The 15,973-nt window shown below is 49.5% G+C and overlaps 1 protein-coding gene across 3 annotated transcripts; it reads left to right on the forward strand.

Annotated features, from left to right (window-relative positions):
- The first annotated feature begins 5,716 nt into the window (after positions 1-5,716).
- RPL26L1 (ribosomal protein L26 like 1) lies at positions 5,717-9,604 on the forward strand. 3 transcript variants are annotated; one of them, XM_028527889.2, is made up of 4 exons: positions 5,717-5,792; positions 6,169-6,345; positions 8,076-8,216; positions 9,240-9,604. In XM_028527889.2, the coding sequence occupies exons 2-4, from the start codon at positions 6,178-6,180 to the stop codon at positions 9,366-9,368; spliced, it is 438 nt and encodes a 145-aa protein (XP_028383690.1). In that variant the 5' UTR covers positions 5,717-5,792; positions 6,169-6,177; the 3' UTR covers positions 9,369-9,604. The 3 variants fall into 3 exon arrangements, with proteins under 3 accessions (XP_028383690.1, XP_028383691.1, XP_028383692.1); XM_028527890.2 differs by having other exon boundaries at positions 5,744-5,788; XM_028527891.2 differs by lacking the exon at positions 5,717-5,792 and adding an exon at positions 5,793-5,885.
- Positions 9,605-15,973: the final 6,369 nt, after the last annotated feature.

A 15,973-nucleotide genomic window follows, 5' to 3' on the forward strand; every position in this document is an offset into this window, starting at 1 on the left:
GCATTTAATTCTGTGGGAGAGAGGTTGGGAGATGGGGAGGAGACCCTTGAGGACACTCCGAAACGTCATCCTCCAGGCTCAGCGCTCCCCTTACCGAATCCCTGCAGGCCGTTGCCCGGATCTGCCCTTCTCCAGCTGTGCAGCCCCCGCCTCGCAGGGCCTCCGTCTGCCCAGGTGAAGACGGGCTGGCAGCAACACAGCTCCTCAGGAAGTTGCGGAAATGAGGTCTGCACCACGCGCGAGCAAATCCCGCGGGCTCAGAATGAGCGCACGTAGGCAGGAAAGAGGCACCTGGGGAGGTTCCAAACACGGTAGCTGTTCCCTGATGCGACTCCCAAGTAGAACATCATCTTGAGAACAGGGCTGAGACTTCCCCACGCCTTCGAGCGAAGGGCTGCCCACGCGAAGGTGTTTCATGCATTCTTGATTTTTTAAGGACCTGGCATTCCTCACTCCACCTGTAGCTCCTCCGCAAAGAGACAGCGCCATCAGGGACGGCGAAGGGGTGGGACGGCGAAGGGGTTTCCCGGCGGCGTGCCCTCATGCTGTCCGCTGTCCGGCCCTTTAAGGCCTTCACTGGGACCACAGGAACGTGGGGGGACACCTTGGGGGTGGACGTGGGAGCGAACCGGGCTGGGGAACAGCCTTCATGGACCCTCCCCTTCCCTCTGTAACATCCCGTCGGCTGCCTGCCGCCGAGAGCGGTCGGCCTGCCCACCGGGGGTCACTTGTGTGCATTCCCAAGCCCGTTCATGGCCAGCTGTGCCCTGCGCTCTAATGATGTGACTTGGTTAGCCAATGAAACGTGATTGGAAAGTGAAAGAATCTGGTAACACTAAGTCGAATACTTGGGAGAGAAATGATGAAGGTGTGTTGCCACGGGCTCCTCAAAATGCTACTGAATTTGCTGAACAAGACTGCCGGGAAGATTTGGGGGGGCGGGGGGAGCGTGGGCGGAAGTCCTTGAGGATTCTGCCCTCGTACTGAAAGTGTCTAGGTTCTCACTCCACGTCGAACGAACCAAAAACCGAAACTCCTGGGTTGGTTTCGTGCACGGAGAAGGAAGGAGAACCCCACTGCAGGTTTCTCAATGAAGTAGCCTTGCTTCGGGGCCCAGAGGCTAGCGAGTGTGTTTTGATGTTGCATTTATGGTATGTGTGTGTCATTGTTATGGTTTGTCCCTTAAACCAATTCTTCCAGTCATCTAACCAAGCACGGATTACAGTGTTTTCCTGTAAGAGGACTTCTCGGTCGGGGATTACAGCACACAGCCACACGGGGTGGGGGGTGGGGTTAGGTGAGAGGTTGGGGCCGTGGGGGTGCGGGCAGAAATGGCTCCTCCCGGGGAGGCTGCAGGAGAGGTGACAGTTCAGAGCCACAGCGGCGACGGGGACAGTCTGTGCTGTAGTCCGTGCCGCCTGGGGTGAGCACACAGAGGGTGCGCGAGGCCCCGGGAGAAGTGGGGTGAAGCGATGGTGCCGGCCGTCTGGATGGAGCGAGCGCCCGTGAACCTCCAGGCCTTGTCTCTGCTTATTGTCTGGGCGGTGACAAGCAGCCCGAACTTGACCTTTCCAGCTGCGTGACTACATGTCACTGATTTTTTTTAACAACTTGTTTCTGGAATTTTATTTATTTATTTTTTATTTAAATTCTACTTTTCAATCACACGTTACATTCAGTATTGTTTTGTATTAGTTTCGGGCATACGGCATAGGATTAGACAGTCACCTACTTTACAAAGGGGTCCCCCTGGTACTCCCCGTGCCCCCCCCCCCCCCAGCGTTGTACATAGCCACTGCAACGGTATTGACGCTATTCCCTGTGCCGTCCCCACAGATGAGTTTTTTTGACCCTTGCCGGAAACAGACACACATCCTCCATGTGGCAGGTCACCAGTGGTCCCCTCCCTCTGAAGAAACTGGTCCGTGGGCTGCGCCAGCCCGTGGCCCAAGAACTCCAGGGGCTGAGGAGGACACTCCCCCCAGACCCCGCTCCCTCCCCGGCAGTTGCCTCTGTCAGTTGAGCAGTGATGAGGCCGTGCACTCCATTCTGACCAAAATAAATTACTGTTGTCATAACTCTTGTCACCAGTGGTGGGGAGTTCTCCACATGCCAGGCAGGGCGTGATTGTTTGGGCCTCATCTGTCTGAATCCTCACGGCGATCCTATAAGCTGGGTGTCACCTCCTTCTTAGGAAGGACAAAACAGAGATTTAGTAGCTTGCGTTGCGGGTCACACAGCAGGCAGGTGCTAAGGTTGGAATGCAAACCCGCATCCGCCTGACTCCAGGGTGATGACAAATCTTACGGTTCCTCCTCAGTCCCCAAGATCTGACCTGTGTCTAAAGGGAAAACCGACCCTCCGTGCACTGCCCTCACCCCGAAAAAAAAGGGAAAATTGAAAGCAGCGAGGATACTTTTGTTTTTTGCTTTCTTCCTGTGCAGGAAAGCTAAGTTGAACATTGGGGACTTTCTTAAACAAAAATTTAAAACCATTAAAACGTGAGTTTAATTACAGAAAGAGTGGGTTTTCATATCCCCACTGGAGGAAAATCAGAAAAGAGCAAAACGTTAAAAAGGGAAACTTAAAGGAACTCCTCATCCCACTAATCAGAGATCATCATTGTTAACGTTTTAACGACCCCCTCCCAGAAACACAGTGGGGTCGTGCTGTTAATATTATTTCGTAGTTTACTTTGCTCCTCACTTGGTAGACACCTCCCTATGTTACTAACTGTGGGTCCTGTCATCTTTACTGCCTGAGAGCTCATAACCGTATTGAGTACATAGTGCTGGGCCGTGGTCACCCTCCGCTCCCATCACATTCAGAGGCTGTTTTCCCACCTGTAGAAGGGACAGTTCAGAGGACTGGTCACCAGGTTCAATCAGGTGACACGTGCAAAGTTGTTGGCACAGTATCTGACAGTGAAGGCACAGCCTAATAAAAGTAATCATTACTGTTCTTTCATAAGCAGTAATTCCCACCAGTTACTAAGCGCTTGCTTGGAGTCAACCACTGTGCTAAGGGTCCATTGAATCCTGACACCAAACCGATGAGGTAACGACTGTCCTTTTTCCCATGTCTCAGACGAGGAACGTGAGTGACCAAGAAAGATGCTAAATGTCTCATGCAAAGCGACAGAGCCGGGTGGTGGTGGAGATGCAAACCCAGGCAATTAGAACCCGGGGCTTACGCACTTTCCACCCGCCACACCACCCTCTGCCTCTGAGACATAAAAATATCCCCTGGGCAGTTCCTCTGTGCCAGGCTCTGTGCTGGGCCTGGGGCTTCCCATCCCTGTGCATGTGTCCAAGGGTGAGCATGAGGTGACGTGGTGGCCAGTCCCACTAGGTGCTCATTAGAGGGATGCAGCCTCAGGCTCTCATCATCGTGTCCAGTGACGTCATTGCGCTTGCCTTAAGTATACAGGGCCATGGCGGGTTGTAAAGAAATACCTCCCTGTCCTGTTTGATCATAAATACACCTTGATTATCTTGCGTTGTGTTGATCCGCCCATACTTGGCTGCCAGTGAGGTTCTGTACTCCTTGGGAGCAGGGACCAGACCTCTCCACACCCTCTCAATGTCTGGGATCCAGCCCTGTACCTGCAGCTCCGGGTAGGTACCAAATAAATGACGAGTACATTAATGAGTAAAAGGATGCATGTGAGAGTGAGTAGGTGAATGAGCTAATGAATCAGTGTGATAAAGGAGTGAATGAATGAACAGAGAAGGAGCTGGTGAGTGAGTGAGTGAGTGAGTGCCTGAATGACCTGCTCTGAGAACCCTCTTACCTTCCTGTGAACTCACTCCGCTCCTGCCTTGCCCAGGGGCTTCCTCTTTTTTTTTGTCCCCAGTTTCATTTGTTGAAATATAATGGACACTGTAAGTTTAAGGTGTACAATGTGTTGATTAGATACATATTGAGAAATGATGCACTGGGAAGTGATAAACACACTGGTGTCACTTAACACCTGCAGCACCTGGCACGTCTTTTTTTTTTCTGGTGAGAGCATTTAAGATCTTCCTTTCTTATGACTCTTCCCTGCGTCCTTACTCTGGAAGCGGAGGCACACGGTGGGCACCCAACGCTGTTGCCTCAGCAACTTCCACTCTGCCTACTCTGCTCCCCTGACCTCTGCAAACAGCCCAGGTGTGGCCCTCCTCCCCAGTCTGAAAGCTAGGGGTCTCCAACACTGACTACAGGGGCTCTGGAGCGAAACCTCGGATGGGAGGGTGGGAGGATGGGACCCGGCAAGTCCAGGGGTAGGTGAAATGCCCTGGCTGACCGTGAGCATTAGTAAATACTAGTGTGTAACAGTTTCACCACCACGTGTCAAGGAGACAAACAGAGCACGAAACCTGCCTGATTCTGGCAAGACGTTCGCCTCTCTGAATTTCAGGGTGCCCATCTGTTAACTGAGCACCACAAATTCTATCTGGCGTCTGGCATCAAGTAGGCGTCCAAAGGAGACGAACTGAATGAAAGAATGAATCAGTTCATTCAATGAAGGAATCAATGCATGGAGTCTCCCGCACAGCGGAGCCTAGATCGCGAAACCTTTCATTCCAAGGTGCCTCCGCACAGGTTTCGGAGCCTAACGAACGGTCGGGTGGCGCCCACATCCCTGGGCGCTCTTCCGCTGAGGGAGGTGGGGACCGGGAGGGAGGGAGGTGGGAGAAGCTGGCCGCGGCGTGCTGGGCGGGGCCAGGAGGAGTGGGGCGGGGCAGCGGTCACAAACCCGCAGGTGCGCTCACGCCCCAAAGTCCCAGCTGCGCCAGTTGGCCATTTCCGAAGGCGTTTGCTGAGGTTAAAAAACAAACAAAGGGAAGAAAAGGGGAGAGACTAAAACGCGTGGTGTACTGAGAAAGCTTACAGATTGCGTCATCGGAGTTAATGGAAAAAGCCTGAATGGAGCACTCAGTGAAAGTGAGGCCTGGCCCCAGGGCTGTCTGGGAGATACGAATAATGGATGATTGTAATTGAACACTGTGTGCCAGAAACTGTTCCAAACACTCTAAACGGAGTAACTCATTTAGTCTTCATAACAACTCCACAAGGCACCGATTTAAGATCATCCCCATTTCACGGGTGAAGAAACTGAGACTCAGAAACACCGAGGCGGCTCCCCAAGGGCCAATGGCATGAAGAGGCACTTGAACTCTACACCCTGGATCTCCGAACAGAATTTAAAAACTGGGGGGAAGTTTTGCAAAGCCAGGTGGCTGGTTAGCCACGATCCTCAAACATTTGTGTGCCTCAAAATCTTGGCGGGGGCGGGAGGGTTTGCTTTAAATTCAGATACCCTGACCCCAACCGTGGTGGAGCACGAAAATCTGCATTTTGAACAGGCTTCTCGATGATTTTAAGGAACAAGTCAGCAGACTGCATTCGGAGCATCATGCCGTTACAAGCAACCTGATAATATGCCTAGACCACTGATGCGGAGAATAACAGGGGCAAAGAGTTTGGGGTAGGAGAGAGACTATTGATGGTGCACCTACCTATTAAATGAACATCAATAAGCCTCTATTGCAGGTACTAAAAAAGTAGGCCCCTTCTCCCCAGAGGTGCCATCTCTTCCGGGCTCCTGGCCTGACACTCAGGGTCGCTTACCCATCCAGTGGTCCCCAGGAAACGAGGTACTGCGATCCCACCCCAAGCCGCAGGGGGCGCCATTCAGTTTCATTTACAGAGAATGGGGCACCGTTTTCTTTCTGCGTTTACGAGGCAAGGAAACCTCACTTCCGGTTCTGAGCACATACTCTCTGAGTATTTCCGGCGCCAGGTAGGTGAGTGGCTGCAGGTAGTTTTCTCGCACTGTGATGCTCTCCGCTGCATAGGACCCTTCCTCACGTGCCGTGGGGTTACCCACCTCCCCGGAGGTCTCTCAGCGTGACCCCATCCATGCATTCTTCTCTAGCTTTGCCTTCCCGTTTTCTTCCGCTTAAAGACTCTCCCCGCGATCCCTCTGATCAGGCATGCACCCCTTAGTTTAACACCCAAATCGCTCACAGCCCCTCTGCCTCCCCACCCCTCGCGTAGTCGCCTTCTTCCGAGGCCACCTCTTGTAGAGCACTGGGGCGGGGATGAGGGGTGCCTGATGGGGAGCAGGCGCTCGCACCCCACTGAACGCCCCTTCGATCCCTCCCTCGCCGCTCTTTGCAGACGGTCACCATGAAGTTCAATCCCTTCGTGACCTCGGACCGTAGCAAAAACCGCAAACGCCACTTCAACGCCCCCTCGCACGTGCGCAGGAAGATCATGTCGTCCCCGCTCTCCAAGGAGCTGCGGCAGAAGTACAACGTCCGCTCCATGCCCATCCGCAAGGACGACGAGGTCCAGGTACCTGTCCCGCGGGCCCCGGTTACTCAGATGCATAGCTCGCGGGCTTCGCCTTTGCCTGGGGGCGTCACGTGTGCGTGGACGTGGGGGAGTTCTAGACCTCACTGGCCTTCAGCACCCTGGCGAGTAATGTGACCCTGCGGTGTGTTAGACCGCAGGTGGGGGCCCAGAGCCACCAGAGAGTGCCTCTGCCCAACCAACCTAGTTACGAGCATTCAAGTTCAATCCTCTAATAATACTTTTCTTTTAAAAATATTATGCCAGCCAAGCACGACGTCTTTTTTTTTTTTTATTGGCCCCGGGGCTGTTAGAGTGCCAGGCATTGCCCAGGGTGGCTCTCTGCACCAGACTCCGAGGGGGTGACTCCCAGGGCTTGGTTGCCGATGCAGTCGGCCTCTTAGCTGTTCATGGATTTTTCCACCAGAATGTCTCCAGAGGCCCCAAATCCAACATGCTTTCTCCGAAAATCTGTTTCTTCCCCCCACCACCCCCGTTCCATGCCTCTGGGAAAGGCACGGTTTTCCACCCAGTTGCCCGGCCAGACTCGGTCTCATTCTCGGCTCTTTTTCCTCACCTTTCAGTCCGTTCGGTTTAATTTTACCCACCTCTCCAGGTCAAGTGTTTGTCCACTTCTCTTTATTCCAGCTGTTCCTTTAGGCTCATTTTATTAACATCTTTCTTCAGTCTTGACGGTTGTGAATAGGGGCTTTTTCACAGACTTCCACGTGCGAGTCTCTGCTCATATAGAGTGTGGTGGGCCTTCCTGAAGAGGGGCTGGTCTCTTTTCAACCTGAACGTGGCCTTGGTAAATCAGCTGAACAACCCAGGTAGACATTTTAGAAGTAGTGAGGTTCTCCAGTTCTTTATGTGACTTATTTCCTCTGTGCTTGTGAATGAACATCACCTGTATTGGGGCTACTGTTTAATAGGTTCTTGCCTTCAGGGGAACCGTATCTAGTTGATTTTTTAATAGAGCTGGGACGGGAGCAGATTTTTAGTGTAACCCACAAGGTTTTAATTTAACATTAAAATTTTTTTGTCTATAAAACATTTGTATTAATTGTAGAAATCTTAAAATGTGGAAGACTTTGAATTTTAAAAGCAGTCATCTGTAATCCTACTTCCTGCCTATCAGCAACCATTATCGATACTTGGAGATATTTCAGTCTTATCATCAATACATTAAACATATACATACAAGATTCAGATTCTATATATAGCTTTGTGTTCGCCTGTTCTCTTTAAAGGTTATATCTTGAGCATTTTCCTGGGTTATAAATTATGTTTTAAAAACACGGATTTTAAACGGTCGCATGAATCTCAGTATGCTGCCTTCGACCAATCTTTGTTGAGGGCTTCAGTGTGAGTGTGTTTTTTTCCTTCTTAATTTTTATTAACCGAGATATAGTTGATACATAACATTATGTTAATGTTAGATGTACAGTGATTATATCTTTTTACTCTCAGGATTAGGTCTGTGATGGCCATCCTAGTTCAAGGAATTTTTTGTTCTTCAGATACAAAAAGAAAAATTCAAGTAAAGAAATTCCCCCGGACTTAGGATAACACAAAGCAGATTTCTGCCTAATCACGGCTGACTCCTGACAGCCGGGGTCAATCTGCTGTTGTACAAAAAGGTTGTGTGTTAGCCTGTGCGTTCCTGGTGGTGTCCTCGCTGTGACGTTCGTGCGTTAGAAACGGGGGTCAATTCTCCTGTGTGTTTCTCTCAGGTGGTTCGAGGACACTACAAAGGCCAGCAGATCGGCAAGGTGGTCCAGGTGTACAGAAAGAAGTACGTCATCTACATCGAGCGGGTGCAGCGTGAGAAGGCTAATGGCACGACTGTGCACGTGGGCATCCACCCCAGCAAGGTGCGGCCCGGAGCTGGGCGGGGGTAGCGGCCTTGCAGTGTGGTGCCGCCATTAGAGTTGTTGATGCGGTGGTCCTGTTTACACAGGCGACCCTGGCAGGGGACTTCCCAAGGGGGTGTCCAGCGGGCTTGATGGATTCACTGGCCTGGCAATACCATCAGGGATCCAGATGCTTTTCTTGTCTGTTTTGTTAGCCTTGGGGAAGGCTCTGTCTTCAAGCAGGCAGCAAGGGAGTTCTGGGCATTCCAGACAGACCTCACCTCGCCACTAGATAATGTCCAGACGGGGACGAGAGCCCATTTCTTCCTGTGGCCCTCAGCCCCTCCTGGGGGAATATGCTGTTCTTCCTTTGTCCTTACCCTGTGATCTCTGTAGTGCCCAGTAGCTGCAGGGACACAGATGGTTATTTTGTTTGTTTGTTTGTCTGTTTTTTGTTTTTCATTTCAAAATACAGGTGCCTGAACACACCACATACACACTTAATAGTCAGTAGACCCATCAGAGCTCGATCCGGGCATCTGCTTGTCTTTCTTTTCTTTTTTAAATCCTCACTGAAGGACATGTCTGGATTGATTTGAGAGAGAGAAAGGACAGGAGAGAGAAACATAGATTGAATGCCTCCTGTATGTGCCCGGACCGATGATCGAACCGAACAATCTAGACATTTGCCCTGACCGGGAATCGAACCTGCAACCTTTTGGTGTACGGGATAATGCTCTGACCAACTGAGCCACTTGGCCAGGGCAGTGCAGGTGTTTCTTAATGCATGTTGCCAGCCAAGGGAGGATAGACAAATCAGAAACATGCTGGTAGCACAATTTTTCCCAAGCCAATTGATATTTTACATTCCTAAACTATCTAGATGGTCTCCTAGGTCCTCAGGAATCAGGCAGGGAGGAGGTCGGCTGGCAGAAGGCACGTAAGCTGCTGCTGTTGAGGGAGGCTCTGCTGTACAAACTAGTCACGGTGCTAAACCTTTCCACCTAAAACACAGACATCTGCTTGTTTTCTGACTCCTAATAGGTGGTTATCACCAGGCTAAAGCTGGACAAAGATCGGAAAAAGATTCTTGAACGCAAAGCCAAATCTCGACAGGTTGGAAAAGAGAAGGGCAAATACAAGGAAGAACTGATCGAGAAAATGCAGGAGTAAGCGCAACCTGGCGTGCAGCCACGTCCCGCTGTCGACTTCTAGCCCGGGGCGTACTCCTTCGAAACTTCTCGAGACGTCTCCGAACAGTTTGTCCCCTTCCCGTTTCGTTATTGGATATGTGCCTCTGGAAATCTGTTGTTGCTGTTTTGAATAATTTTATGAATAAAAATTGGAACTGTTTCTTCATTCCAAATGGAGTTGGCACTGTTTTGTGGATAAAATCCATCTTATTATCAGTTCCCAGTTGCCATTATTTCATACGTTTAATTGAGCGAGCAGCAGGGGGATGGGCCTGCTCCTGCGTGGACCCTCGTGCTGACGGGGTGGACAGGACTGGGCTGGGCCCGGGTGCGGGGGCTCATTCCGCTCAGTGACCCCACTGAGCAGCTGGTGCTGCTTTGCACAGCCATGCCTCGGGCCTGATGGATCAACCGCTGAGGAGCTTCCTCTGCCTCTGCCCCCAATGAGACCAGATGGTGCGCAGCAGCTCCCTAAGTGGGCTGCCTTGCCCAAGGTCTTGACTTTGCAGGTGCCACAGGCGTCATTTCCGTGTGACCGAAATGCCCCTCCTTTCTCCTGGGGCTAACTCAGAAATGGGTGGCCCATAGGCAAGGATTGGCTCACAGACAGATTTCCTTTGTCTTGTTGCTTTTCGTGATTTAAAAAATATATATTTTTAGAGGGGGTGGGGGAAGAAAGGGAGAAGCCAGCCCACAACCCAGGCATGTGCCCTGACCAGGAATCAAACCAGCAACTTTTCACTTCGATGGCCAGTGCTCAGTCCACTGAGCCATACCAGCCAGGACACTTTCCATGAGTTTTTTTAAAGTTAATTTCCAACACTTAAAACTCATGAGAGCCACAGAGAAGTCCAGAACTCATCCTTCCTCTGAATCCTCTACGGCATCAGCCATGTGGAGCCAGGGGCTGGCTGCTCCCTTTCCGGCTCACTCTGCTCGGGCACCGCATGTGCCTGGCCCGCACGTGCCTCTGAGCTTTTAGATCCCACATCGAACCTACAGTTTCTCTCCAAGATTTAGACCCAGGGCCACGTCTGAGATGTTGCCTTTCCCCTGTGATGTTATCTGTTGACTAAAATACATCAGTTAAGTTTGGGAAATCATGGATTGGGAGGTAGACACAATTTTTACATGGCACATGGAACCCAGTAGGTGTCCCGCACGGCAGCCACATTACTAGCGCACAGAGCTATACGAGCCGTCAGAGTGATGATAACTAGGTCCATCAGTGAGGCCTGCAGTTTGTCCTCATTTGAGATTTGTCTTTATTCTCGACCAACATGTTGTAGAACCCCAAAGTTGCATAAAGTCAGATTTCGTACTAGATCGTTTCTTTTAAGGATGACGTACCGTATTTTGCCGTGTGTAATGTGCTGCCGTGTATACAGTGCACCCATGGTTTTGGCCCAAACCTTCAGGATAAAAATCTTTTGTTTTAATTTTTTAAATTCAATTATTTCTTTCTTTCCTCCCTCCTCCTTTTTTCCTTCCTTCCTTCCTTCCTTTCATTTAGATACTTGTTTTTTGTAGTATAAAAGAATTTCAGCATTTGTTTTTGAACATTAAATTAAAGTATCAGAAATTATATATATATAAAGAAATTATATATATCAGTTACAAAACACAAGAACAAATAGAAGGTATTTCAGGTACTACCCATGTATAATGTGCATCCTTGTTTTTCCCTAAGAAATTTGGACAAAAACGTGTGCATTATACACAGGAAAATACGGTCTCCTCGTGCCTGGTCTGAGCCCTAGGCTCCCGCCGATACCGTTATAACTATGGTATTTCCTAGTAGTCAGACATGGCTTATTTTTAGCGTTCATTCAATATAATTGCTACAGATAAGAGCTTTGAGAGCTTGTTACGTGTGATGCTGTGTGTACAACACAGTTGAGCAAATGTTAGCTATTGTCTTTGGGGAGAATGGAAGTGGGTTTGTCTGCAGGTGCAGAGGGCCAAGTTTTTCTCAGGGGAGTTCAGACAAAGCCGCTGCTTGAATGGAGGGGAGCATCAAGGGCGGCAGTATTGTGTTCTGGCTGCCACAGGAAATGGGGCCTGGGGAGTGCCAGCTGGGTGGGCCTGCCTCGCCTGGGTATTAGCACGTTTCCCGGGACGACTGAAGTAGGCAGTTTCCTACTGACCTTTTTGTCAGATTTGCAGTTGTCCGTTTACTTGAGTGAGTCCCCTTGGGCCATTTCTGGGAAGACGCCCAGCTTTGAAACTTCGGAGGACTGCTTCTGAATGTCTGCTTGCATATTGGGGTTACACGTGGATGTTCAGCCATGGGGCTGTCCATGAAAGTCGGGGAGGCAAGAACTGACTCCTTTGACAACCAGACGGACCTCCACCAGCCTCTAGTGAAGCTGCAGATGACCAACAGTTCCCATCTGGGGGTGGCCTGGGTCTTTCTTCATTGTTCGTTTAAACTGGTATTTTTTAAAAATGTTTTATTTATTTTCAGACAGAGGGGAAGGGAGGGAGAAAGAGAGGGAGAGAAACATCAGTGTGTGGTTGCCTCCCATGCGTCCCCCACTGAGGACCTGGTCTGCAACCCAGGCATGTGCCCCAACTGGGAATCCAACCAGTAACCCTTTGGTTCACAGGCCGGTGCTCAATCAGTTCAGCCACACCAGCCAGGGCTAAACTGGTATTTTTTTTTAAGGAAGTGATAACCTACATATGGTGTGATGGTACAAAAGGTACACGGTGAAAAGTAAGCTTCCTCATCCATCACCTTCACTCCCTGTCCCTCAGTTCTCCCCCGAAGCAGTCACTGTTTCCAGCCTCTTTTGCGCCCTTCCGTAAATGGTCTCTGCACCTGTGACCGGGTGTTTACTGAAAGTTTCACCCATGAAGATGTCTTCATGAGCAAGGCAGGTCATCCAGATTGAAACGGGTGTGCGGCTGATTTATTGCTTAAACACCTTAATTACCGTGTAAACATGCACAAATATTAAATAAAATATTCTCTCCCTGGCTGGTGTGGCTCAGTGGATTGAGGGCCCGCCTGCAAACCAAAGGGTCACTGACTCAATACGCAATCAGGGCACTTGGCTGGGTTGCGTGGCCAGGTCCCCAGTAGGGGGCGTGTGAGAGGCAGCCAATCCATCGATGTTTCTCTCCCTCTCTTTCTCCCTCCCTTCACCTCTCTCTGAAAATGAATAAATAAGATCTTTTAAATAAACTATTCTTAGCCCATCAGAAATAGCTCAAACAACCACATCCTAATTCTACAGCAGGTTTTCAGAGGTCTCCTCTTAGGCAGTAGAAGTCTCTATTTTGTTAGTAGTGTATAATTTAGGGGGGTTTGCTGACTTCCTCTTTGAAACAGGAGCTATGAATGAAGACTTACATACAAATCCCAGTCCTGCCATTTAAAACAGCCAGACTTTGGGCAGGTTACTAATATGAACCTCTTTTCCCCACCATGGAAAATGGGTTTAACCTCTGTGTGAGGTGTTGTGAGCACTGAAGGAGACAGACAGGTGATTCAAAGCACCTAGTTCAATGGCGCATGGGCATCACTCATTGGTGGCTGCCCACAGCCCACCTTCCATACATCCCTGCTGAACAAACAGATAGGGCAGCAGCTTCTCCAGTAACTTCCAGCCTCAGATCAGCCTAGAAGGAGCTTTATGGCTCCGTGGCTTTGGGATTTTGCATGCCAGTTTTTATTGACAGGGCTGGGCTTGGGAACGGGGGGCTCCTTGGGGGTCGCACTGTAGCAGCTCAGTCAACTCTCATTTACTTTACCCCACAACAGGGGTTGCCTCTGAGGCTTTTCCTCGAGGAGTGGTTCTCATGCTTTTGGGGCTGAACACCCTGTGTGCACAGGTCAAAATCACTGAGGACCCCAAAAGCTTACATGTATATGGAGTATATCTATCACATAATTTACCATATTAGAAATTAAAATAAAATCTCAGCATGTAATAAATCCAAAACAGGTTAACAGAACTAACATTTTATAGAAAATAACTTCTTTTCCAAAATAAAAGAACATAGCGAGAAAGGTGTGAGTGTGTTACATTGTTGCAGAATTTCTTGATGTCTGACCGATGGATTCCTACCACGCTTCTTCATTCAATCTGCCGCGAGATCCTGTTTTAGGGGAGGCAGAGGAAGAAAGTTCAGCATCACACAGATTGGTGGTTAGTTAGGAAAGGTGGGCCCTCATGGAGGGACTCCCCAGGGGTCCTTAGTCCACGGCCCGGAGTCTGGTTTATTCCCTGAGGTAGACTTTAAGCGCCTTGCAGGCAGATAATATTTCTTTCTTTGGTGGATCACAGAATCCTAGTCCCTGGCTTTCCCTACAGTTTTCATGTGGACAGCGTGATAAAATGTTTTTTGACAGATTCACTGATAGAGGGAGCTATTGGCCAATACTAGATCACAACTATGATTCCGAGAGTAAGAATTTTTCTCATTTCACAGAGGACAAAATAGAACTGGTGTCTGAACAGCCACTTCCCTGTGCGCCCTAGCATCTGCTTCTCCAAAATGCTGCCAAGAAGGCAAGACAAAACTTAAGACTTAATGAGATCGACTTACAATAAAATATTTGCATCGATTTAAGAAATGAGGAAAAAATCCACAATAGTTAAAAAAATGAAAGCGACACTAATATCCATTGATAGATGAACGGGAAAACAAAAGATGGTACATACAGAAAGTGGAATATTATTCAGCCCTGTGGCATGCGCCACAACATGGATGAAACTGCAGGACATTATGCTAAGTGTACTAAGCCAGACACAGAAAGACAAATGCTGTATGATTCCACTTACATCCGGTATCTAGAGTAGTCAAACGGGTAGCCACGGAAGGTCGGCTGGGGGTTGCCAGGGCTGGGGGAGGGGAAGCGGGGAGCTGGTTGGTGGGTCTGGAAAGTTCTACAGACAGTGCGCGCAGCACTGCGAATATACGAAACACCACTGAACTGTACACTTAGAAGAGTTAAGGTGGTAAAATTTAGGTTCCCTATATTTTACCACAATTCAAAATAAATTTAAAAAAAGAAATGGGAAGAAAGTAGGGGCAAACTTTTCTCTCTACTTTAGCTCTGGCTGACCTCCCCCCTTCTTTACTATTCTGTTCCATCCCGTAGTACAGGTGAGTGCTCACTGAGCACGTTCTGCGTATACGTGCAGGTCAGCTAAACAGCGCCAGTTCTCAGAAGTTTGCCCTCGGTTAGAGGGTTGGTGAAGACACACACACAAACAAGTCCGATGCCAGGAAAGATGCACTAACAGCCCTGGCTGGTGTAGCTTAGTGGATTGAGCGTGGGCTGTGAACCACAATGTCGCAGGTTTGATTCCCAGTCAGGGCACATGCCTAGGTTGCAGGCCATGACCCCCAGCAACCGCACAAGGATGTTTCTCTTTCTCTATCTCCCTCCCTTCCCTCTCTAAAAAAAAAAAAAAGAAAGAAAAAAAAGAAAGATGCACTAACAGAATGAAACAGGTCTTGGAGAAGGAGGTGCTTGGACTGGAATTTGAGGACGATGGAATTTCTGCTGAGGCTGAGATATTGGGGAGCAGTATGAGCACAAAGGTAATTGACTAGTTTCCTGCCTTGTCAGTCAGGTCAAGGCTTGGAATCATGTTTGACGTTACTGATGTTAAAGATGGTCGGTCCAACTTCGTGTTTAATTCAAGAGCCCATTCGACCTGACGAAGACAGAGATCAGGGGTAATGGGGGGGAGAAAGTGTGACTGCTGCAGGGAAGCATCGGATTTGGATTATAGATCCATCTGCTTTCCTTCTTCCTTCTGCCTGTGAGCTTTGTCAAGCTCCTTAACCTCCCTGAGGACTGGTTTACTCTTCCATTCCAAGGTTATCTCCAAGGTGGTTGCATGCTGGTCATTAACATATGTGAGAATTCTTGGTAAGCAGTAGGTACTCCAAGTTCACCTCATTATTCTGGCTAATTCCTCTTTCAAGGCTCCGCTCCAGACTGGCTGGGGGTCGGGGAAAGTCCGACACCATTGTCCGCTGTACCTTCACGCTGCATTGAATGCCCCGCGCAAGCGCATCTCCTCGCCAGCCTGTGAATTCCCGAGGGGGATCTGATTGGTCTTTGCAACCCCAGGCCCTGGCACAGTGCAAGAGACATGCACAGTGCAGCAGGTAAGAGCTCCAGCTTTGAACATCACACCATAGGCGTGGGTATTCACGGTTCTGGCCCTTACTAGCTTTGTGGCTTTGGGCAAGATCCTTAACCTCTTCCCTGGGTCTTCGTTGCTTCAACTGCAAAGTGCGGGTAACAGTTAAAACTACCTCATGGGCTGTAGTGAGGTTTCCAAACTGAAAACTCATGCAGGAATTTGTAACGGTAACTTACTATTGTTAAGAGCTGCTGCATAAAAAGAAGATAACGCTGTAAATAGCTACAGTCTTTTCCTAAAAGGGCCTCGTTCTTATCAGAAAGCTTTGCTGAGCCTCTGATGACTTGACCCCTAGCTCCGGGGCTCTGGGGTGAGTGACGTCCCTCAAAGGAGCAGTAGCCGCAAGACCCGCCAGGTGGGGGCGGAGCTCTGTCTCTAGGCCCTTGGAGGGGCGGGGTCCGGGCGCAGGTCA

This window comes from Phyllostomus discolor, chromosome 13, assembly GCF_004126475.2.
Source record: "Phyllostomus discolor isolate MPI-MPIP mPhyDis1 chromosome 13, mPhyDis1.pri.v3, whole genome shotgun sequence".
In the NCBI taxonomy this organism is placed as follows: Eukaryota; Metazoa; Chordata; class Mammalia; order Chiroptera; family Phyllostomidae; genus Phyllostomus; species Phyllostomus discolor.

What these genes read in the sequence shown, in the direction of transcription:
- RPL26L1 (XM_028527889.2), top strand. Translation starts at nt 6,178, where the DNA reads ATGAAGTTCAATCCCTTCGTGACCTCGGACCGTAGCAAAAACCGCAAA. An exon ending in GCAAGGACGACGAGGTCCAG is followed by an intron (nt 6,346 to 8,075) that starts GTACCTGTCCCG and finishes TGTTTCTCTCAG; the next exon opens with GTGGTTCGAGGACACTACAA. An exon ending in TGGGCATCCACCCCAGCAAG is followed by an intron (nt 8,217 to 9,239) that starts GTGCGGCCCGGA and finishes GACTCCTAATAG; the next exon opens with GTGGTTATCACCAGGCTAAA.